The following is a 25,763-nucleotide window of genomic DNA, read 5'->3' as shown; positions in this document are numbered from 1 at the left end:
GTCAAGGAGATTTTGCCTCATATTGTTTCACTCCTGCTGCAGGTCCAGTCAGGCATGTATGCCCATCCGGACTCAGCCACCTAGGACAGTAGTGGTACTAACCAGCCACTCAGTGATTTACTTTGAAGTGGCCCACCCAGAGTACATTCTGTCCCCTTTCTACCTTCAGTGCCTTTTCTGAAATGCGTTCAACATGGAGAAACACTGATTCATCAGCTGAGGGAGGGCAGTGGTGGTAATCAACAGGAGGTTTCCTTACCACTGATTGACGAGATTCACAAGGACCAGAGTCAATGTTGAGGACTCCCAGGGGCACTTCCTCCAAACTGTATACCACATTGCCATCACCTCTGATGGGACTGTCCTGCCGGTGGGTCAGGACATACCCAGGGATGGTGATGGTGGAGTCTGGGACATTGGCTGAGATGTATGATTCTGTGAGTATGACTATGTCAGGCTGTTGGTCTGTAGTACAGCTCTCCCACTTTTGGCACAAGTCCCCAGATGCTAGTGAATAAGACTTTACAGGATGTGCCTTTGTCATATCTGATGTCTAGGTCGATGCCAGGTGGTTCATCCTGTTCTATTTCTATTTGATTTTCCATAGTGGTTCCATAGAGGACAGTTAAGAGACAATCACATTGTTGTGGGTCTGGAGCCACTTATAGGCCAGACCAAGACATGAGTGAATGAGATGGGGGCTTAAGACAATCCGGTAGTTGCATGGTCACCATTACTGAGACTAGCCTTTTATTCTATATTTCATGTAACTGACTTTAAATTTCATCAGCTGCCGCAATGGCCAGGCCTGTGGATTACGAGTCCAGTAACATCATGCTAACCTTCCGGCTACAGGATATGGGGCCGAGTTGGGTACATGGAATTAAATCACAGATCAGTCAAGATTTCGTTGAACAGGGGGACAGGCTCTAAGAGCTATTCCTATTCCTAATTTCTAATGACAGATCAGTGACTGCAAATATCATTAGTGTTGATTTAGTGGTTGAGGTAGCTTGTTCATAGAGGACCGTGCGGCCACTGGAGACTATGAATCTTATATTAGAGCAAAATACTGCGGGTGCTGGAACTCTGAAATGCGAACAGAAAGTGCTGGAAATACTCAGCAGGTCTGGCAGCATCTGTGTAGATAGAAACAGAATTAACGTTTCACATCTCTGACGTTTCATCAGAACAAAGTTTTTATGAAAGATCACAGACCGGAAACGTTAACTCGGTTTCTCTCCACACAGATGCTACCAGACCCGCTTTGAAACTTACAGCGGTTTTCTAGAATGTGATAAAGGGACTGTTAGTTTAAACAGTAAGTGAATTGTTATATCCATTTATAGAATAAAGACAGATCTGTCATACTGTCTCACTGAGTTAGCAAATCAATTTTATTCATCCCAGCTCAAAAATATTATGCAAATAACATTCTGAAAATACCCAGCACACTTTGAATTAAAAGCTCATGGAAATCTGCACCTGTGGTTTGTGTGTGAACAGCTTGCACAGGCTGAGCATGATGGTGTTCGTGCAGGTTCGGTTTTTGCATGGGTTTCCCTTCGCTTTCAGTCACTGTGGTCCCAGTAGGCACAGTAATAGGTCCCAGCGTCATCCTCCTGGATATTCCACATGAGCAGGGTGCAGGATTTAGTTTTGGATTCTTTTTTAGCTAAAATGTCTTTGTCGGTCATATCCTTCAAAGTCTCAGATGGATTCTTAAAATATAACATGCGTTGCAGCCCTTGACCCGGGATCTGCCGGTACCAGTGGATAACGGCATCTTCGAAATTTGTCCCTTCAACCTTACAGTAAAACCGTGCAGTTTTCGTCGGAGCTCTGGTCATCGAAAATGGGGACTGGGTCAAGGTTTGTGCAACAGATTTCCCTGCAAGAGAGAAGAATAGAAATCAATTAGAATATTTCACAAAGCGGAGGCGAGAGATTAATAAAAATAATCAGTTAGAACCTAAATTACTGACCGAGGAAGGTGATGAGTAAAACCACAATGACTTGACCCTTCATGTTTGTGCACCCAACACAGAACTGATCCAGGTTTACAAATACTTGTACTGGGACGCTGAGATACCGGAAATTGTCAATCAGTTTCACGCATTGCTGAATTTCCATGTGGCCTCAAGGGTGGCGTTTCCATTTGGTGGCTGTGACGTTTCATCTTGTTATTCACTATTTCATTAAAACAGGCTTTCATCTCAACCACGCTGCCCTGGAGTCCATTCCAAGCGTGATCACTCGCTGGGTGACCAGCTTTCTGATCTCGCCCGAGAGTTTCCTTCTACATGGTTGGCTCGTGGTTCCTTGTCCTATTACTACAGTTTAAATGAAAGTAACATTACACATCTACCTCTTCCATTCCGGTAACAATCTTACACACCTTTAAGAACTTCTCTCGGACACTTTCTCACCAGAACCAATCAATCTTCGTCCAGAACTCATACTCCTGAAAACAGGACCAACCTCTTCACACCTCTCTGTACTGCCTCCAGCACATTGTCTCCTGTGTGTCTTGTGATTATTCAATGTGATCTGCCTAGAGCCCTGTATAGTGTATCTATTACCTCTTTGTCTTATTCTCTCTATTTCTCTCTGTCTCTCTTGTTCTCTTTCTATTTTGTTCTCTCTCCTCTCTGTTTCTCTCTTTCATTCTCTCTATTACTCTCTATTTTTGTCTTTCTCTCGCTGTCTCTCTCACTTTCTATCTTTCACTCTCTCGGTATTTCTTTCTCTCCTCTCCTTTCTTTTAAACTGAGACCGTATTGACCCTCTGAGGTGAGTGCAAATTAATATACGGCCCTGTACAAATAACGCAAAGACGTTTTCCCGGTGTCCTGACCAATACTTATCCTCAACCAACGTCACTAAAACATTTTCTTTTGCTATTTAGCTTATTGCTGTATAAGGGATATTGCTGTGTGTAAATTGGCTGCTGCATATCCAAGGATTGCACCACTTGAATAACAGTGAAAACTTTGGGAGGTCTCGAGTTCCTGAAAGATGCTACACAAACGTAAGTTATTTCTTCTTTCTATCCTTTAATCTGCCCTAGCTGGCCAGACTATCCAGGTCCACAGTTAAAGCGGAACAGATCATTCATACGCTTCAAAGGCATAAATGAATCAGCCTCACATCTGCTAAAAGAAGTATAAAGCCACCTGGCCCACGATACCCAATCCTTCCACGAACTACATAAAACCTGCTCTGTAATCTGCTCGATCAAGTCTGTCCCGTGCTGAGGAAATGTTCTGCGAAGTTTCACTCTGCTGTCCAAAGTTAAATTAAACAAAACTTCTGAAGATCTACCCAGCTTTATATCCTGCATTGTTCACTGATGAGCCCACGCCTTTCCCAATATAACCATTGACGCCAATCCACCAGCTCGGAAGCCACCAATTTCAAACAGCAGGTGCTCATCTGCATCTGTGTTCATCTTCATATTTTAGTCTTTGCTCCGATTCACTATCAATCAGGCAATAAAGAACATGTTTGAAAGACTGTATGTACAATTTCCAAATGATAGCAGGCAGAGTAACAGCTGCTTCGCTCAATAAGCTCAATATCAAGCTCAATATCACATCAGCCATTCACCCGACCACCACCCACAGGAGTGAACAGCCTGGGTAAAATGAAATGGAAATCAGAATGGGTGATGTTCGGCCTACCCCTGGAACTGGAAACATGTCAGAGTCTGGGGTCCAATCTTGGAGCGAATCTTGGCCTTCCGCCCTTCCGCACAGGAACCCACACAATGGCCGGAATCACGAGGTGGCAATGGTCCTGCCCACCGGCTGAAAGTTGGGGGCCAACCCGCCTCCAGCACCCCTGGAAGCCAGGACGTTATTTTGCGTATTAATTGCCTGGTTTGCCCACTCCGAGACAGGATGTCCCGCCTACAAGAGCTGTAGGCCAATCAGCGCCCAGCGAGAAGAGCCATAATGGAAGCAGGCCTTGGAACAGGTCAGTGCGGTCGGAGCTCGCAGGGTTCAATCAGACAGTCACTAGCGAGGGCAGGGGAGCTGTTCCAGCCGGGGCAGGCAGCGCGTGCTGCGCGGGGTGTCCCTGCATATTGCACAGGGTTCCTGAACAGCTGGGTCGCCCCCAGCCTCCAAAGAGGCTGCCAGGTAAAGTGCCCATCCCTCACTGGTTAGCAAATATACAATTGGAAAGAGAGGAAATTTGAATTAGAAGACAGTGAAAGAGAGATAGAAAGGGAGAGACAGGAGAAAGAAAAAGCAAGGGAAGAGAGAGAGAGAAAATGACAGTATTGAGAGAGAGAAAGTAATTTCCAGAAGGAACAGGAGGAAAGAGAGCGGAGGCGGCTTGAGTTAACCAAGGGGACGACAGAGTAATCCCAATGAAAATATGGAGCATAGTAATTTGGGGCTGTGTACTGAGTTTTTAAAATTTTCCCAACTGATTCCACAATTTAATGAGGGTGATGTGGAAGCATTTTTTATATCTTTTTCAAGACAGTTAAAATGGCTGTCTGAGAGTTCAACTTTCCTGCTGCAAAGTCAGCTCACAGAAAAAAGCCCATGAGGTTTATACCCTATTGTCAGATGAGAGTTCATCAATTTATGAACTGACAAAAAATGCTATCCTCGGGCATATGAGATAGCACCAGAAGCCTACCACCAGAAGTTCCAAACACTCAGGCAAATGGCTGATCAAACTTACTTGGAGTTTGAGAGAAATAAGCAGTTGGCTTTTGATCAGTGTTTGAGGGCTCTTAAAGTGCAGCCCAGCTATGAAAACCTCAAAGAGGTAATTCTCCTCGAGGAATTTAAAAACTCTCTCCCACTCCCCATAAAGACCCACGTGGAGAAACAAAAAGTACATAGAGCGAGGCCAACCGCAGTTCTGGCTGATGCGTTTGCTGTGATATACAAGTCAGTTCCTCAGGGGAAAACCTTTCATAGTCACCCCCACAAATCTGAAAAGGACAAAGGGTAGGAAGGTGATAGGAACCCAAACAGTCCTGGGTGAAAAAGAAAATTTGGACACACAGGGGACCCTCCTCCAGCCAAAAAGGATAGCGTTCCAAGTAGGGGTGAGACCCAGAGGCCTGTGTTTCCATTGTAATGATGCAGGTCATCTAAGAGCTGACTGCTGGAAACTACAGGGAAAGCCTGAGGGTTAATCAGGGCACACCCACTCCATGAAGGAGAAGGGACCCTGATGGAAAGCGCAGCAAACCAAGCTGTGCCTTTGACTGCAGCAGTAGTAAGACCCAGAAAACATTCTGCTGGGGAGCAGGATAATTTAATACGATCCCTGAAAGTGATCAGGATTTTGTATCTAAATGGAGAGCAACCCCATACCCCGTGAGTGGGGCAAATAAGCCCATAGTAATCCTCAGGAATACAGGGGGCACGAGATCCTTTTTGATAGGAAAAGGTCTGACCTTTCCCCCAGAGAGTGCAGAAAATACCAAAGTGTTAGTGAACGGTATTGGAGGGCAGTGTACACCCATACCTTTACACTGGGTACACTTGGAGTGCGACCTAGTTTCGGGACCAGTGACTGTAGGGATTATTCCGAGTTTACCTGTGGATGGGGTTGACCTGCTCCTAGATAATGATCTGGCAGGGGCGAAGGTGGTAACTTCCCAGTAGTGAAGAGAGACTGAAGGAGTTCAGAGAAAAAGGGCAGTGGAAGGAAACAGTCCCCTGCAGTTCCCCTGAATGTGTAGTGAATTGGGCCATGACCAAACCTGCTCGCCCAGAGGAGACTGAATTGACTCTGCAGACAGATGACCATGCTGTTTGTCGGTCTGAAATTTTCTTTGGAAAGTTAAAGGACCCAAACAACGGATTAAATGGATCTTCCCTAGCTTAGGCTCAGCAAGCCAACTCAGTATTGAAAGAATTAGCACAGGCTGCCCAGACTGAAATTGAAGCAGAGGGATTCCTTGATTACTACTATTTAAAGAATGAGGTACTGATGAGGAAGTAGAGTTCTACTCACAGACCTGAGGACAAAAAGTGGGCAGTGCTTCAACTGTTAGTGGTGCCGCAGAGGTGCTGGAGGGAAATATTAAGAATGGCCCATGAGGTTCTAAATGTCGGTATACAAAAAACCAAAGCCCGCATAAGACAGCATTTGACAAGCAAAAACTCCACAAAGGTGTGGTGGAGTACTGTAGGAGTAGCCACATGTACCAGGTTGAGGGAAAACCTCAACCCACAGTGAAATCTATACCCCTAATTCCTGTACTGGCATTTGGAGGACCAGCGTGCCGGTGAACTGTATGGGACCCCTGTCAAGAAGAAAAGGGGACAAACAATCGCAGGGCTGGCTAAACGTTAGAGAGTAAAGGGGAAAAGGGACCAAGAGGGCAGGTTAAAGGAGGTCTAGGAGGATTCCCAAATGAAAGCCCCTACTGTCCAGTCAGCCAACCCCGAATTGTGGGCAAAATAAGGCCCCTCATCCTCCTGTGTAAATGCAGACACCAGAAGAAGCCCACCAGGGTTGCTAACAGCATTTACAGAAACCTGCAGGGTCAAAGAAAGTCCTCAAGATGGCAGAGAACATTGAGGGTGATGCCTTCCCTAGTCGAAGTGCACCAGGAGAGTGCAGTGGAATCTGGCCAAATACCTGCATGCAGGAATGTCCCAGAGGACAATGAGATTAGCAAAGAATCCATCCCCACAGTCAGGAACCCAAAATACCCGAAAGAGAAAAGCACTTGCATGACTCTTCAGAGCGCTGAAAGGGAGATCAGAGTGGATCCACCCACTTCCGCCTTCCATGATCAAAGCTCCAAACCCGGGCTAATTAAATCTAACCATCACCCTGCAGACCCCAACAGGAACAAACACACCCTAGAAAATCAAGGAAATGCGCAAACTTCAAACCTTCCCAAAAATCGCATGTTTATTGGGATGCCCATTCCCAACGTATTGCAGACTGTGAAGAAACGTTAAAACCCTTGAGCAACACATAACTATCTCAGATCTACCTCAAGGACAAAGGGGCACTCCAAAGGAGCACTGCTACAAGGAAAGACAGGCTGAAGCAATTTTAAGGTTTCTGAATGAATGAGAATGAATGAGAGAAATGCGTGTGTGTTTTCCTGTACTTTCTCTTCTTTCTAATTTATAATGAAATGCACCCGCTAATGTCACATTTCATTCGGCGAGAGGTGGAGGTTTGACGAAACCACACCTACCAAATGCAAACATATCAATTTTATCATATGGAACACTATTTGCACTTTTACTGGACATTGAACATACCTTGTTTAAAAAGACCACAGAGCTGGATGGCTGAAAACATGGCTGTGCATTTGCATTCTGAGAGACAGTTGAATAGAAAGACAATGGGAGTGTTCCCTGATTCAATTAGTGAGGTGGCTTTTGTCAATAGTGATGATCCAAAAACAATGAGTGCCATTGTTTGTGTAAGAGCCAGCACTCCACTCCATCCCCTCCCCCACTCAGTGTGTCTCGTAAGCTTTGAAGAATCACCAACCCTCGCAGACAATGCTGTTTCAGCTGGTAACATGACTAACCTGCCGGCTAACCTGGGAACTGACTGAATTTTGCCGCACAAAAAGTATTGGGGCAGACTGCAACTGAATTTCAAGAAGAAAGCACCCCTCTCTCTCTCTCCCTCTCTCCAGCAAAGTTCCAGGGACCCACGGAAGCACATTAAGAGGACTTCTTCAGTCTTTTGGTACCAGCGAAATAAGTTTGAAAGTGTGCACTGGGCCCCAGCAAGAATTGCAGGACTTAACTCCAATCAAGGTCTTTACATCCAAACCAAAGACAGTAACTATATTCTATTTATTACTCCACACCCACCCCCCACTTAACTCTTTCTCCTCCTCTGTCTTCATTTGTGTGTGTGTGTATTGTGTATGCTTACTAGTGTGATTGTGTCGCATAATTTTATTAACTTTAACTGAGTTAGAGTGTTAAGGTTAATAAACTTACACCTTTCCTGTTTAAACCTGAGAAACCGTGTCTGATTGGTTCATTTACAGTTACAATTGGAGAGCAGTCAACAAGGACTCACTGAGGTGAAGCTAAAGTAGCATCTTTGAAAATTTAAACCCTGTTCTGGCCAAACCAAGAAAGGGCCAAGAGCGGAGTCTGAGACGCTTTCCTCACCCGTTTGTATCAAATGTTATCAATTACAAGAAGGAATGAAGAGTCATTCTTCTCAGCTGAGAACTTGACTGAGATTCCAGGGTCCAACACTGCTCCTCTTTAGCGATAGCAGATTGTTCTTCTAGGCACATGGTTTGTTTGCTGCTGGTACCAGTGAATAGTTTCAGTGGCTTGTGTCACACATTGTATTTTGACCATTGTAGTCTTAGGCTTGATATCAGAAACTGCATCAATGCCTCAGCTAAATATTCACCTGCAAAGAAAGCACAGAAAAGTCATATAGTTTTGAAGGATAGGCAGAAATCAGAGTAGATAGAGTAAAATTGTTCCCATTGGCGGAAGTGTCGACAACCAGCAAACACCAATTTAAGGCAAGTGGCAAAAGAAACGAACCTGACATGAGGAAAAGCATTTTTCACGCATTGTGTGGTTCGGATCTGGAATACAGTGCCTGAGAGTGTGCTGGAGGCAGATTCAATCGTGACTTTCAAAAGAGAATTGGATAAACACCTGAAGGGAAAAAAATGCAGGGCGACAGGGAAAGGACGAGGGAGGACTAGGTGAGTTGCTCTTGCAGACAGTCAGCACGTACACGACAGGCCGAATGGCCTCCTTCTGTGCTGCAACCATTCTATGATTGTAACTGATTCCTGGCACACTTACTGGAGGAAAGAATCAGCACAATAACCAACCAGTGGAACAACATGGTACAGCAATGAAGATTAGGTTGCACTTGCTCTGTTAAACCAGATTCTTAAACAGGAAATGACTCGCAACTCGGATGCAGTCAAAAGCGGTTCCACTTCCTGGTGGTACCGTGATCTGTTCATGATCTGGAGCATTGCTTCGCCGCTGTTTACTCAATGGTTAAGCGTTTATCCATTGATATACAGGAAGTGAGAGCCACAGTGAGTCAAACCTATTGTAAACTACAGACGGTGCACCTTTTATACAAAATTGAAGTAATTAAATTACTGCCTCGCTCTTGTTTTTTACTCCCATTAATGCAGGTTTGTAATCATTATTGTCTCCAACAATTCGCTTTTAATCGTTTCGCTCTCTCATATGACTGGAGTTCTTACTGTCCTGTCTTGCTGACTGTATTTATTTGTCATTTCCCCCGTTTCACACTTTCGCTTTTTTCTCACTTTCCGTCCTTCATATTTGCTTCAACCCCGCTCTCTAACACGACATAGAAACCCGGCGATTATTTTCAGTTTCTAAAAATTTGGTCGTTGACAGTGTAGAAAGTTCGTGGGTCCAAGACGCACATCAGAGACTTGAACATTTAATCTAAGATGATACTCACTGTGCAATAATGAGGGAGTGCTGCACTGTGGGAGGTGCCGTCTTTCAGATGAGACCTTAAACTGAGGCCCAGCCTGCCCTGTCAGGTGGATGTAAAAGATCCCATGGCACTATTTGAAGAAGACCAGGGGAGTTCTCTTTGGTATACTGGCCAATATTTATCCCTCAACCAACGTCACTAAAATAGTTTAATTATCTATTGATGTTTGTAGGAGCTTGCTGTGAGCAAATTGACAGCCGCTTTGACTAATTACAACAGCATCTCAACTTGAAAAAGTACTTTGTTGGCTGTAAAGCACTTTGGGACGTCCTGAGATGGTAAAAGGTGCAATATAAATGTAAATTCTTTATCGGCTGGAGGGTGGGCCTTTGACAGTTGTGCTCCACAATCCACACAACAAATGGGAGTCTCTGGCTGTCATCTTTGGTAATGGTAGCCGATGTACCTAAGTGGACCCATAGGCCAAGATCAGCTGGTGTGAGCCTGGGTCTCGAGTTACTTTCACCTCATGATATGTGTGGTGAGAAAGCAAGTTAATGGGGTTTCCTGCCTTTTTTAATGTGAATCCATTCATGTAAATGAGCTGACCATGACATGTTGGAGTTTAGGGACTGATGGTTCCATGTATAGATGACAGAATCACTGAGTGTTACAGCACTGAAGGGGCCATTCGGCCCATCATGCCTGTGCTGGCTCTTCTGAAAAAGCGATCCAATTAATCCTAATGCCTTGCTCTTTCCACATAACCCTGCAAACGTTTCCTTTTCAAACGTTTGTCCCACTTCCTTTTGAAAGTTACTATGGGATCACCACCACTGAGGTAGTGTGTCCAATTTCGACATCTCAATCCAACTAAAACAAAATCTCCTCATCACCCCTCTGCTTCTTATCCAATTCAATCTGTGTACTCTGGTTAGTGACTCTCCTGGCAGTGGAAATAATTTCTCCTTATTTATTTTATCAAGACCTTTCAGTCCTGATGGACTTCATCCTAGGGTGTTAAAAGAATTGGCTACTGAGATAGTTGATGCGTTAATTTTAATTTTCCAAAATTCACTAGCTTTGGGGAAGGTTCCGTTAGATTGGAAAATAGCAAGTGTAACTCCTTTATTCAAAAAGGGAGGGAGATAGCAAGCAGGAAACTACAGGCTCGTTAACACCTGTCTTCGGGAAAATGTTAGAAGCTATTATGAAAGACATTATACCTGGGCATTTAGATAAATTCAAGGTAATCAGGCCGTGTTAACATGGTTTTGTGAAAGGGAAGTCGTGTTTCACCAATTTATTGGAGTTATTTGAGGGAGTTTCATGTGCAGTGGATACAGGGGAACCGGTGGATGTACTGTACTTAGATTTCCAGAATGCATTTGATAAGGTGTCACATCAAAGGTTATTGCGGAAAATAAAAATTCATGGTGTAGTGGATAACATATTGGCATGGATAGAAGATTAGCTAGCTATCAGGAAGCAGAGAGTAGGCATAAATGGATCATTTTTTTGTTGGCAAGATGTAACGAGTGCTGTGCCACAGGGATCTGTGCTCGGGGCGCAATTTTTTACAATTTATGTAAATGACTTAGATGAAGGGACCAAAGGTATGGTTGCTATATTTGCTGATGACACAAAGATAGGTAGGGATGTAAGTTGTGAAGAAGATATAAGAGGGCTACAAAGGGATGTAGATAGGTTAAGTGAGTGGGCAAAGAACTGGCAAATGGAGTATAATGTGGGAAAGTGCGAAATTGTCCACTTTGGCAGGAAGAATAGAAAATAAGTCAATTATCTAAATGGTGAGAGATTGCAGAACTCTGTGATGCAGAGGGATTTGGGTGGCCTAGTCCATGAATTGCAAAAGGTCAGTACTAATGTACAGCACGTAATTAGGAAAGCTAATAGAATATTGTTATTTATCGCGTGGGGAATTGAATACAAAAGCAGAGAGGTTATGCTTCAGCTATACAGGGCATTGCTGAGACAATATCTCGAGTATTGTGTACAGTACTGGTCTCGTTATTTAAGGAAGGATGTACATGCGTTGGAGGCAGCAGAGAGAAGGTTTATTAGACTAATACCTGGAATGGTCGGGCTGTCTTACGAGGAAAGATTGGATAGGATAGGCTTGTATCTGCTGGAATTTAGAAGAGTAACAGGCGACTTGATTGAAACAGATAAGATCCTGAGGGGTCTTGATTTGTTGAATGTGGAAAGGATGATGCCCCTTGTGGCAGAATCGAGAAACAGGGGTCACTGTTTAAAAATAAGGGTCAGCCATTTAAGAAGAGATAAGGAGAAGTTCTTTCTCTCAGAGGGTTGTGAGTCTTTGGAATTCTCTTCCTCAAAAGGAGGTGGAAGCAGAGTCTTTGGATATTTTTAAGGCAGAGGTAGATAGATTCTTGATCAGCAAGTGGATGGAAGGTTATTGGGGGTAGGTGGAAATGTGGAGTAATCAGTTCAGCCATGAAGTTATTGAATGAGGGAGGAGGCTCGAAGGGCTGAGTGTTTACTCCTTCTCCTAATGCGGATGTTCGTGTGTTCATAATTTTGAACAACTCTATTAAATCTACTCTTAACCTTCTCTGCTCAAGAGAAAACAGCTCCAGCTATTCTAATCTCTCCACCGAACTGAGATTCCTCATCCTTGGTACTACTCCAGTGTATCCTCTCCAAGGCTTTGTTATCCTTCCTATAGTGCTGTGCCCAGAATTGGACACAGTACTCCAGCAGGAAATATAGTCAGTAATTTATAAAGATTTCATACAACTTCCCTGCTTTTTATCCTACGCCTCTGTTTATAAAGCCCAGGATCCCCTCTCCTACTTCATGTGAAGTTTGTCCGCGATGCCGGCTTCACTGTTGCAATGGGACCAGAGCTGGCTGAGTGTCCCAGTGTAAACAACCCCTCCTCTCCGCGCAGGCCTGCTCCATCCCGCGGGATTACACTGATCCGGTCGCCATTGAGCGAATATCCCACACCCTGGAAATCGGTCTCTGAAAGACCAACTCTTTACTCGAACCCGCCCTCAGGAGAACCTCCATGCAACACCGACAGAGCAGGCTCATCTTTACCAAGGACCGCGAGCTCCCTACTAAGTCAGCTTTGGGGTTTTTAACGCCATGTCCGGCACTTAAGAAGAAGCAAATAGATCAAAATGACCGAGTCTTGGCTGGTATCGCAGCACTTGGCAATTCTTGGGTTTAGGCAGAAAAAGTTAAGAGACAAATACAACTGCGGTGTCGCTGCTGCTTAGACGGGTTAGGCGAGGAGTGCGTGGGTTTTTCTGATAGTTAAAGCTCGAGTGCTTCAGGGCTTTTGTACAGAGTTTGTCTTTCTGTTTCACACTGTGTACACCCAGTACGCGCAGTAATAAGTGGCCGCATCCTCAGCCTTTATTTTGTCGATTGTGAGGTAGAATTCGTTGTCTTTACTCTTCCCGGCTTTAAACAATTCACCAAATCCTGGATCCCGCGATATACTTCCCCCATAATAGAGTATTCTGGTGGGTGCCTGGCCGGGTTTGTGTTGGTACCAGTGGAGGGGGTTACTGCTGCTGACCGAGCCACCTTGTATTTCGCATTGGAATCTAGCGGTTTTACCAGCAGCTTTGCTAATGGATGGGATAATCTGTCTCAAGGTTTGAGCGAAACATCCGCCTGAGAAAAGAATAGACACGGTTACAAATAAACAGCGTGACAGAGCAGACTGAATAACAGCATTTGAATAATAGCATCAGAAACACATACAGGGAAAAACGGTCACCACAATGAACCAGTAATACAGTGACATGTTCACTCTGCTGGATCAGGGACTGTTCACTCAACCAGCTGGTTACAAACTAAAAGGAAATGATTCACTTCCCACAACCCCATCAGTGAGATTTTGTTAAACCCGCCCCGTCTTCTCGTTCACCTCTTTCCAGATGCCCGGATCGATTATTTTGCAATAAAAACAGAAAATGCTGGAAATACTCAGCAGGTGGGGCAGCATCTGTGGAGAGAGAAACAGAGTTAAGGATTCAGGTCGATGACCTTTCGTCAGAACTGGCAAAAGTTAGAAATGTGACAGGTTTTGAGCAAAAACAGATTTAGGGAAAGGGGCGGGGTGAGTGGGTGAAAGAACAAAAGGGAATGTCTGTGATAGAGTGGGAGGCAGGAGAGATGAAATGATAAAAGGGATGATGGTGTGAGGCAAAAGGAGGTGGTAATGGAATGAGAAAAGAAAAAAGTAAAAAAAAACTGTAAAGTAGATAATTGAAAAATGGATCATTTGTAATGTTCTGTTGGGCACCGTTTTATCAGGGGTATTGAAGGCCTGTGCGTGTGTCAGACACACAGGGGCTTACTTCTTCGTGTCGTCCATCTTTTATTCCAGTCGGGAATGTGAAGGGACGAGATTAACCAAGGTGTTAGATGGAAGGGCAAGGCTGGCAAGTTTAGGGAACCTTGGTTGACGAGGGATATTGAGGGTCTGGTCAGGACAAAGAAGGAGGCATTGGTCAGGTATAGGCTGCTGGGATCGACCGAGTCCCTCCAGGTCTTTAGGACTACACTTAAGAAGGAAATTAGGGGGGTGAAGAGGGGCCATGAGATTTCTTTTACCTGGGAGATATAATAACACAATAAACTCCCAACACTAATTGCTTCCCATCGACCCACAACTTTACAGAACATTAAATTGATACAGGCACACTCAATAATCATATGCACACTTTCATATCCCCATGTATCCAAATGAATTCTGTCATGGACGTGCGTTTTTCCCTCCTCGGAAATATTGTGGTGCATCTTTAAGAGTGTAAAAAGATCAGTGCATCTAAAGAACACTCTGGAGACAGTGAGCCAAACTGTATTCTGATTGCCAAGCAACAGCCAAACAGAGAGAAAGGACAGAGATTCAATGTTGCATTTTTGACTTTTAAAAAAATTAGCTAAGAAACAGTTGGTTGATAAATTGTTCCAGCAAGTGAAGGAAGCAGAGCTCTCTGAGGTGATTTAAACTGAAGAAAAAAAAGTTGTGTTGATTTTCTCTCAAAATTCTACAAAGCTTCAAGCCAATTAATTTCCTTGATATCTGCTATGTTCATTGCTGGGAAAAAAGATGAGTTTAGTACTACAGCTGCCGAACTGAACTGCTGAATTTCTAACTTTGGAAGGACTTTCGGTTTGCAGGTGAACTTTGATTGTGTTGTATTGGTAAACTCCATTCATCAGTAATGTAATCAGCAAAGACTTTTTTTTCTATTTTTTCTGACAGCTAATTTAAAACCAAGTATATGTATGTGAATGTGGAAGATAATTTTTAAACAAAAAGTTATAAGGTCTTTAGATATTGGTTTATCTTAGTAGTGTTTAAGATTTTAGTTTTTTTAATAAATAGTTAATTTGTTGATATCTAAAGATATCTGGTTTGGTTTACTTCATTCATAGGGTACTTGATTGTTCAATTTGTCTTCTTTTTCTCGATTTGGAAAGCTTAAAGAAATATGATGCGACCTGTAGAGTGGCGGGACTGAATCAACAGTGCATTGCTCGCACTGCAATCAGAATCATATCATTTGATCGGAGTCTTTGTCCTGAGTGGTCGTAACAACTCCTATAATGTGTTATAAACTCAAAGTGCCAAAGCACACAACAAAACTCACACACATACATTATTACTGAAAGCTTCCTTTGCATTCTCAATTCTTATAGCAGTCGTCTTGACAACTTGAAATTTAAATCAGGACTCAAACAGAACCAACAAAATAAATAAATTACAATAGCAGTTTTGATTCCTCTTTCCTTCAACTGCTTTTAACTTTCTTTTACAGAAACCCCCGACTCCTATTCGTCCATGTTGTCCAAATGTTCCAGCTCTCTCTCTCTTCCTCTAGCTGTGATTTTAACCTCTTCATAACTTTCTCACAACCACAAAGCTTCTTATCTCGCTCATCAATCTCCTGAATAACTTTTTTTCTCTTGGTTTCATAACACCTATGCTGATGCTGAAGTGCCATCAGCCAAACTGCTGTTTCCGAGGCTCACTGACAAGTGCGCCCAAGTGTCCACTGTTCAGCCCCGTACACTGATTCGCTCACTGCAGGATGACATGTGCCCACCTCTTTTTTAGAGGCAATTTCTCGGCCACGCATTTCATGAGAATCCCATCCAAAGTGTGGATTGCCATTTCTGTACCTTTCGGGGTCCCTGATCATGGTCGCCAGCTGTAAGACTCTGAAAAAGGGGTCTCACTTCCCTCGAATCTGCTGACCAGATACTGAGTATCAATCGCACAGAACAAATTTTGGATATAATTTCCACTTTATATGGAACACCTTTATTAGCTCACCAAGCAATAGTATATATTCACAACACCAGTTGCTTAGTAGACCCGTGTACATAGCTCTTTCCCTGGTGGTCCGGTCCACTCAGCCACTGCTCCCACATAACTTTGTGTGACTGACCAAGTCACACTTCCCAGCTGCAGCAACAATGTCCTTGTGAGCTGTGACTTTATTCACATTTATGACCCTGGCCCCTTGACATATAAGGTAATGTTTTGAATTGGGTCATCCAATTGGGTTTCAGTGCCTTATCAATCCACCCTGGCTATGCAAGACCATCTGCATGTGGTCATATCCTGCTTTCAGCAGAGGGGAGGGGTGGGGGCAGTCCTTAGGGGCATAACACCCATAGATGTGATTTCTGCATCTGAATAAGGCAAGGAGGAAACCATTCACACAGATTTCAAAAGGCCATTGTCCCTGAGTGTGGTTGTAGACAGGCTGTTTGATGTTGTAACAGCCCAGTCTACGACATCAGTGGCATGTCCTGACTTGTCTCTCTGCATGTGTATATGTGGGGATGCTACTTCAGTTATGCTGCCTTTTACTTTGAAAAGGTCGGATATGGATCCCAGTGATGATGTCTTCAGTCAGGATTCTTCTCCCTTCATACCCATGTCCTTCATCTCCACGTCTTCACCACCTGTTGAGTTCCGCATGCTGGTCTGTACCACAACTAGCTACGTTTTACTTATGAGCCAAAATGCACGAGATATTAACAAATGCCTCACAGCATAACACAAATACAGGAGACATCCAAATGTCTTACAGCACCCAGCCTTAGGTGAATATTTTCAACTTCAAATACTCCTATGGTTACAAATCTAATCCATTCATATTATTTCGTCACTCCAATAAAATTTTCACCCATTGATTCACTCTCATACGTTTGCGCCAATGATATAGTTCATAAGCAATTGTACAACAATGAGTGAGTGGGAGATAATACTTATCCGGGGGTGTATCTCAATAATACCTCTCCAATTCCATATCACATCCCACCAAGCTGTTTCTGGGATGTCACCAATCCCATACAAAATCATCACTCACGTTAAGCTCAGTACTGTTGGGGTTAGAAATATTTACAATCTCCCTATTGCCTGTCCCTGCAATCCCTTCAGGAATAAAACAGACAGTAGTTTGTGATATCGGGCACTATAAATTTATTCCATGCTTGTACCCCTTTTCAGTAGTAGTTACACAGCATTCCCTCCCCCCACATGTCCTGTCTGTTTAGGCTTCAGAGCCATTCTTGCAGCCTCCATGGTACAGTTTAGCTCAGTAACGTTGAATCAACATGTTGACTGGGCATGCTTTTCCAACCAATAGGGGCATACCACTTTGACTCTCCTGTCAGTGCACCCTTCTACCCTAGTTCCTGTCAATATGATGGTCTCCTTGATGACTCCTATGTCTTCTATTTTATAGACTGGGAGCTGTGCTTCCCTGTGTGACATTACCAGAAGGTACATCACCAAACCCATTATTTTGAGATATTCCCTTTTATAATCTGTTTGTACAGGGTATGCCTGCACTAAACTTCTGTGCTGGCACACAGTGATGTTTTTCTATTCCTCATCAACATGTCCAGATGATTATTATTGTCCCAAGAGGGCACTGCCCCTGTGTGAATTTGCCTCAGATTTTCGCTGGCCTGCTCTACCAACCAGGAGCCATACATAACACACACATTATTCGGGGCAGGCTGATCAGAAACTTTTCTATCGTCCCAGATGAGTTTATTTATAGTTTTAGCATGGTCTTCCAATCGTTCTGCTACATCCTTTAAATAAACTGTCATAATTTTATCTTTCCACAGCTGTTAGTCCTGTTGGTATTCTTATTCGTAAGAACATAATTTAGTCTTCACTTGAAATCCCTTATCTCTGCTTCCAGAGATACCAGATCCAAACTATCAGCGAGGTCCCAGTATTAAAGACAATAGCTGTGACCTTGCCCAGCCCTCGCCTCCTCCTTCGGCTTGCCCCCTTTTGTTATGAATGGTAGATATACCTGTCTCCAGAGACCAGATGCCTCACCACTGGTCCTTACTCCGTGTACCAACACGTTATCTAATAACTTGACATTCAGGCTCTGCCTCTTTCTCCCACATCACCTGGACATCACAGTCTCTGAAATTCAACATCACTGGTGCCACCTCATGATGTACATTTTCCCAATAGGTATCAAAACTAAACATTCTTTCGGCCTGGGGTCTCTTAGAGACACCTCGCAGTCTACTGGTGCAAATAAAGGCCGGCGCTTCCTGGACAATCTCACCCAGGTGCCCAATGCGCTGATCATCCTGATGCTTGGGTAGCATAGGTCCTGATTTTTATACTTGCGCTCATGGGTGCCTACCCCTTGCGCTGGAAATTGCTTCCAATAAAACGTCTTGTTGTCTGCCCTCATGTGACCAACCATACGCAGCCTTTGATAGTCTAGCGGTCTCCATATCCCTGACTCTATTGCTCGCAGCTTTGGGAATAGGCTCCCTCTTTTTGTTTTTCCTCTCTAATTTGTGTTCCCTAGCTTGATTTTGCTTCAACACTAGTTCCTCCACCTGCAGATCATTTAACGTTAAGATCAATTTATTTAATTATTTTCAAATAAAACTTTAACAGTTTTATTTATCCATAAAAAACACTGAAATTATGTGAGTATAAACGTTTGTTGTTTCCTTTAAATGTTTAAAATACCAACATATATGAATGTAATTTTAAATTCTGATTGCTTGTTCCCAGTCGCCCAATTGTCACAATGCTGTGGCAAATCTCCTTAAATTCTTGAAGCTGTTGGAAATTTCGTTGCAACTGCAGTTCCCTGTAAATTAAAAAAAAATGCAAAAGTTCCATTCTGCTTGTGGCCAAAGGGCTTAATATCCGACAAATTCAAAAACATAAATTTTTTAGAATGTCTAATATCTGTAAGTGTGTGTGGTTAGCTTATGCTGCTTACACTCTGCTGCTTTGAAAGAGGGCGAGACAAGAGCCCTCAAATCGACTATTGATGTCGTCGTCGCCCCTCTTTTTTTTTAAAAAAAGCACAAAACATTGCCATGTGCTCTGATGAGTTTAAACAATATCCCTTTCCAAGAAAATGAAATAACTGAATCTTTCCTATTAGATTTTTTCCAAACACTTTTTTTCCTGCAACTTCCGCAGATTTCAGAACATTCTGCTCAGTATTTGTAAACCACTCTTTCAATTTCTCCAAAACTCCAAGCTCTCCATTTAAAAAGATAATCAAACACGAAATGCATTCCAGGTTAGACAGATCAATTAAACTTGTCTCTTTCTGAACAAAAAAAGATTTTTTTTTTAAACTTTAGCATTTTTTCCCAATTATTTCAGGACAAGAACTCCACTGGTTCCCAAAAATAAATGTTTAACTTTTGTGAAAAAGTCTCCAACCCAAATTTCAATTTACACAATTTAATATTAAAACCACCCCATACTAACATGGGTGAATTCATAGCCGGATTAGAATCCCCATATGGTTAATAAACCCCATTCGAGTTGGGATCCTGGCCAGCAATCCTACCTCAAATCTCATAACTTAAAATATCCACTTCAGTTAATTTAAACTTCCCCTCCAATCTATCTCAAAATTTTCCTGTGGGTTTTCAAGCTTAAAGTGCTGAAGCTACTACCACAAAACCACAAGTTCTGGAAAAGAAAACACGGACATTTGAAACACACAAAAAATCATCAACACAAAATAGCCATTTATTCCATAAACACACAGAAAAAAATGACACGTGCTTTTAGAAAGCAAAAACATATGACATCACTTATCTTCTTTCCTTAAGCTTCCGAATGTCTTTAATTAAAACTCTAAACACAAGGTTAATTCACAAGAAACACTTTAAAGTTTTGAGTCCAAAACTACAGGAAGCCTGCTTGAACACAAAAGCCCTTTCAGCTTGCACGCACAGGTTCTTAAATGGACAGAACACTAGGACTTCTTACATTTCACTGCAGCTTTCATCTTTTACCTGGGAGACATAATAGCACAATAAACTCCCAACACTACTTGCTTCCAACAGATCCACAACTTAACTTTGCAAATCATTAAATTAACAGAGGCACACCCAATAATCACATGCACACTTTCATATCCCCATGCACCCATATGAATTCCTATAATGAGATATAAACTCAAAGTGCCAAAGAACACATTAAAACTCATACACATACATTATTACTGGAAGCTTCCTTTGCGTTCTCCACTCTTACAACATTCATCTTGGAAACTTGAAACTTAAGTCAGAACTCAGACAGAGGCAAGAACAATAATTTACATTAGCGGGTTTGATTCCTCCTTACTTCAATTGCTTTTACCTTTCTTTTTACAGAAACCACTGACCCCCATTCCTCCTTCTCATCTGGGGGTTCCAGCTCTCTCTCTCTTCCTCTAGCTGTGTTATTTACCCCTTCACAACTGTCTCGCATCCACTTAGCTTCTTATCTCTCTCATCAAGCTCCTGACTACCTTTTACTGTCTTGGTTTCAGAACTTCTACGCTGATGTTGATGTTCCATCAGCCAAACTACTGTTTCCAAGGCTCGCCTCCAAGTGGACCCCTGTGTCTACTGTTCAACCCCATGCACCAGTTCACAGCTTCTAGGTTGACCTGTATCCACCTCTGTTTTAGAGGCAATTTCCCTCCCACGCATTTCATGTCAAGTCCATCCATGTCTGAATTCCTATTTCTTTACCTTTCGGGGTCCCTGATAGTGCTCGCCAGCTTAAGACTCTTAAACAGGGGGTCTCACTTCCCTCTAAGGTCCTGACCCCGTACTGAGTATCAATTGCACAAAACAGACTTTGGATATAATTTCCACTTTATGTGCAACACCTTTATTAACTCACCAAGCAATAGTATATACTTACAACACCAGTTGCTTAGTAGACCCACGTACCGGGCTCGTTCCTGGATGGTCAGGACCACTGAATAACTTCTCCCACACAACTTTCTGTGATTGATCAGTCATATTTCCCGGCTGCAGCAACAATGTCCTTGGGAGATGTGGCTTTAGACCCCTTTCTGACCCTGGCTGCTTGACACGTTTTGAATTGGGTCTTCCAATTGGGTTTCAGTGCCTTATCAATCCCACCCTGGCTATGCAAGACTGCATGTAGTCATGTCCTGTTCTCAGCAGAGGGAATTCTTAGGTATATACCACCCATGGATGTGATATCTGAATCTTGATCAGGCAAGATGGAAACAATCCACAAATGTCTCAAAAAGCCATTGCCCATGAGTGTGGTTGTAGACAGGGTGTTTGATGTCGCAACAGTCCAGGCTATCACATCAGTGGCATCTGCTCATTTCTCTGTCTGTGTGTATCTGGGGGTCCTAGTTCAATTACGCTGTCTTTTTTTTAATTCAATGTCTTAGGTCAGGATTCTTCTCCATTTGTTCTAATGTCCTTTACCTCCGCGTCTTCACCATCGGAGGGGCTCCACACGCTGGTCTACAACACAACTCGTAACATTTAACTTATGAACAGAAATACAAGAGATATTAACAAATTCCTCACATAATCAAAATACAAGAGATATAGAAATGCCTTACAGTCGCTATATTGCCGAATCCTTCAATCGGGCCGATGAATCACACCGTCTTCCCAGCACTCCTGGTGATGGATAAAACCTCCTGCTTCAAGGTCACGGGAGTGACAGATTCAGCTTGTGGGAGACAGAGAGGCATTATAACCATGCGGGTATTAGAGCTTGAACACACATGATGCTGCAGTTATTGAAGCTCTTTCAGAGAGCCAGCAGCGACACGATGGACCGAAAATCCCCCTTCTGTGCAATATGAATCTGCGATGCTATATCAGATTGGGTTTTAAAAAACGTTTTAATTGTCTTGGGGCAAACGCACAAGACAGCAGAGTGAACACCAGGGCTAAGTATGGCCACATACTGTCCAGCTTCAGGGCTGTTTCCTGTAGAAAAGCCGAATAAATGGAGCTGAAATTAGGAAGGCTAATGGTATGTTAACCTTTATCGCAAGATGTTTCAGCACTGGAGTAGCAATGTCTTGCTTCTGTTGTATCGAACCTTAGTTAGACCGTAGCTGGAGTACTGTGTGCAGTTTTGGTCCCTTAACGTTAGGAAGGATATTATTGTCATAGAGGGAGTGCAACGAAGATTCACCAGCTTCTTCCCGGGATGGCAGGACTGTCCTATGAAGAGAAATTGGGGAAACTAGGCCTGTATTCTCTAGAGTTTCGGGAATGAGATGTGATCTCACTGAAATCTACAAAATACTTAAAGGGATAGACAAGGTCGATGCAGGTGAGATGTTTCCCCTGGTTGGGGTGTCTAGAACCCGTGACACAATTTCAAAATAAGGTGGAAGCCACTTACGACTGAGATGAGGAGAAATTTCTTTAGTCAGAGGTTTGTGAATTTTGGTATTCTCTTCCCAAGAGGGCTGCAGAAGCTCCGGTCATTGAGTGTATTTAAAGCAGAGACTGGCAGATATCTAAATACCGATGATATAAGGCGATATGGGGATGATGTGGGAAAAATGGTATTGAAGTGGTCGATCAGCCACGATCGTATTGAATGTCGGAGCTGGCTTCATGGGCTGAATGGCCTACTCCTGCTCTCATGTTCCTATGAAATATAGATCAACCATGATCTAATTGAATAGTGGAGTAAACTCATGGGGCTGGATGGTCTTTTCATGTTCCTATATTCTTAATCACTTACATTTAAGTTTATAAAAGCACCAATGTGTTAGTAAAGGAGAAATGACAGTTAAACAGGAGTGGAAGCGTGAACAGAGACCGCTGAAAAGTGAAGTTGTGCTTCATTTGTAAAGAGTCAAAAAGATAGATTCTAAGAAAAGTTCGGAAGGCGAGAGTTTAACAAAAGAATCCGAGCGTGAAGACTTAAAGGCTAAAAGATGATGGAGCAGAGAGATACACGAGGCAAGAGTGGGAGGACCAAATGACATGGCCCGGGATATAAAGTGGGGAAGGTTGCAGAGGTAGGGTCGAGGAGGGTTTGGAAATGAGGATCAAGATTTCCAGTTGGATTGTTTGGGGCCAGAGAAACAATTGCGGCTGGAAAACAATGGGGTGATGGGTGAGAAAGACTCAGACAGGGTCAGTGCCGTGCTGGGCACCGCCTGACTACCGTCTGTGGAGAGAATCAACAGGATATTTCACCCGATTGCACTGTCTGTGTCCTCTTCTCCTGTGATGTTCCATGTCGGATCTAAAGGTAAAGCAATGGACGGCTCGGTAAGGGTAGCTGTTTGTGTAATTTTTATGATATGCGAGAGAGCAAACCTTTAACTGAAGGAGGAAGACTTCGGCAGTTTTCAGTTGTGTCGGATGTGGTTTTGGTGATGTTTGAATTGCAGTGTTGAGTGTTTTTGTAAGCGGATTGAATTGCTGTTTGGCTCTGTGTGTTTCCAATAGGCACAGTAATAGGTGGCGGCATCCGCTGCCTTTACATCGCCAATAAACAAATATTGTTTGTCTCCGCTCTTCACTGCTGTAAACCTTTTATCGAATCCGTCATCCCGACGAACGTTCCCATCGTAGTAGAGAATCCGAATGGGCTGCTGTCCGGCTGCCTGTTTCTACCAATGGATAACGGAAGCACTGACTGATTCACCCAGCTCACACGTAATTGTAGGACTTCTGCCCGTTCTCGAAGTCACTGATAGTTTTTTCTGTTTCAACTCCTGAGCAAAACACCCATCTGTGGGGAAAGAAACAACAAATTACAAATAATTTTACAGTCTGAAGAAAACAAATAAAACGTACTTAAAGAATAAATCTATTTACGTGGAAAAAATGTCACGAAAACAACCCAACAGAGCAACATGTTGTCTGTCTGAGGTGTGAGACATTTGTATTAACATCTGGATAAAATATATAGGGCAATGACTCTAACACAACATTCCACGTGTGACTCGACTTCCTGTTCATACTGCTCTCTACTGGTATATATGCAGCATCTGACACAAGTCACGCCATTCAGTCAGACTTCTAACGTTACATGTATTCATTATCTATTATATAAATTAAAATCTGCATTGAATTACACACACTTTTTTAGAGGATTTATAATAGCACAAGTTGGCTCGTTCTTTCCCTGGCACATTGAACATTGTATACAAGGTGATCAAATCGACAGGAAATCCCTAACTAGAAGGACAGGGGCCGCAAACGCCAGGGAACAGCATCAACTCGACGCCACACATCATTTGACTTGGCCATTCCAGCAACATCACTGGCTCAAAATCCTACAACTCCCTGCTTGACTCCCTGTGGGAATATCTTCAACACACAGTGCAGCGGTTCAAGAAAGCTAACGATCACTGTGACCGTCTCATCCAGATTCCCAGGTAGCATCAGCTTTGTATAGCTTATCTGAGGTGAAGGTGACTGTGACCGCTTGCCACCTCAACAACCACACGGGTAGTCCTGCCTATGTTGGCTGCAAAATCTCGCAGTACAACCGCTTCGCTGCTAAACCCGACCCTCTGCAGAGCGGATTCCGCAGTCATTGCCTGAGTTTGGGCTTGTGGTTGAAATATTGATGGGACAGGAGCTCCATCCAGTGCATTCTGACATTCCCTTTGTTCTCATGCACACCATTAAATTGTGACAGAAAAGCGCTGGAAGGAATTTCCAAGCTTTCAGGCGTCTGCCAAAACGGACTGATACTGTGGCTGTGATACACCACTGCTAATTTTGAAAGCGCGATTTCAAACCACGCGGGAAACGAAGGCAGCAATTGTCGCCGCGCGTGAATATTCCGGATCCTTCTACATTTGCCTCACCATTGGGGACCGTGCCTTCAGCAATCTGGATCCAACGCTCTAAAATTGCCTTTCAGAACCCTCCACCTCTCCACCACTCTTCTTTCAGAAAGCCCAGCTCTTCAGTCAAACATTTGGTCACTTTATCTGATATCTTCTTTTAGTCCATCTTTGCCAGACTATGCTCCTATTAAGAGTCTGGAGGCATTTTCCTACAATAAATGTTGGTTAAACTTGGGATTGAAAGTTGTTGGCTAACGCATAGGGAATCAGAGCACATGTGGGATCCTGCAGTGCCATCCCTCATGTTCCTGGAGATGGCGCCATGCCCTTCAGTCCCTGGAGTTATGGGGACTGTGCCAATCGTGGCTCAGCTGGAAGCACTTTTGCCTCTGAATCAGAAGGTTGTGGTTTTAAGTCTCATCCCAGGACTTAAGCACAAAAATACAGACTGACACTCCAGTGCAGTACTGAGGGAGTGCTGCACTCTCAGAGGTGCTGTCGTTTGGATGAGATGTGAAACCGAAGCCCCCTCTGCCCTCTCAGGTGCACATAAAAGATCCCATGACACTACTTCAAAGGACAGCAAGGGATCAATCACTGTGCAACGAAGATAGAAAATGCTGGAAATACTCAGCAGGTCAGGCAGCATCTGTGGAGACAGAAACAGAATTAACATTTCTTATTTTATTTATTTAGAGATACAGCACTGAAACAGGCCCTTCGGCCCACCGTGTATGTGCCGACCAACAACCACCCATTTATACTAACCCTACAGTAATCCCATATGCCCTCCCACCTACCTACACTAGGGGCAATTTATAACAGACAATTTACCTATCACCTGCAAGTCTTTGGCAGTGGGAGGAAACCGGAGCACCAGAGGAATCCCACGCAGACACAGGGAGAACTTGCAAACTCCACACAGACAGAATCCAGAATTGAACCCGGGTCCCTGGAGCTGTGAAGCTGCAGTGCTAACCACTGCGCCACTGTGCCACCCTATTTTGGGGAGTGACAGTTCATCAGTTCTGAGCAGGTTATTGCTGAGTGAGTGCCACTTGACAGCACTGTTGACTACACCTTCCATCACTTTGCTGATGATCGAGAGTAGACTTATGGAGAAGCAATTAGCTGTATTGCATTTGCCCTGCCTTCTGTGCACAGGACATACCTGGGCATTGTTCCACATTGTTGGGTTCA

At 43.5% G+C, this 25,763-nt stretch overlaps 2 gene segments (V, D, J or C); both read right to left on the bottom strand.

The window, feature by feature from the left end:
- Positions 1–1,571: 1,571 nt before the first annotated feature.
- On the bottom strand, positions 1,572–2,133 carry LOC137369685 (probable non-functional T cell receptor gamma variable 10). The segment is given in 2 exon segments: positions 1,572–1,891; positions 1,986–2,133. Coding segments are annotated over 2 exon segments (468 nt in total).
- A 10,645-nt stretch (positions 2,134–12,778) lies between these two features.
- On the bottom strand, positions 12,779–13,272 carry LOC137370327 (immunoglobulin lambda variable 3-21-like). The segment is given in 2 exon segments: positions 12,779–13,095; positions 13,186–13,272. Coding segments are annotated over 2 exon segments (360 nt in total).
- Positions 13,273–25,763: the final 12,491 nt, after the last annotated feature.

This window comes from Heterodontus francisci, chromosome 5, assembly GCF_036365525.1.
Source record: "Heterodontus francisci isolate sHetFra1 chromosome 5, sHetFra1.hap1, whole genome shotgun sequence".
Lineage (NCBI taxonomy): Eukaryota > Metazoa > Chordata > Chondrichthyes > Heterodontiformes > Heterodontidae > Heterodontus > Heterodontus francisci.
Note: the sequence above shows the minus strand (reverse complement) of the source record. Positions and strands in the feature narration are given on the sequence as shown.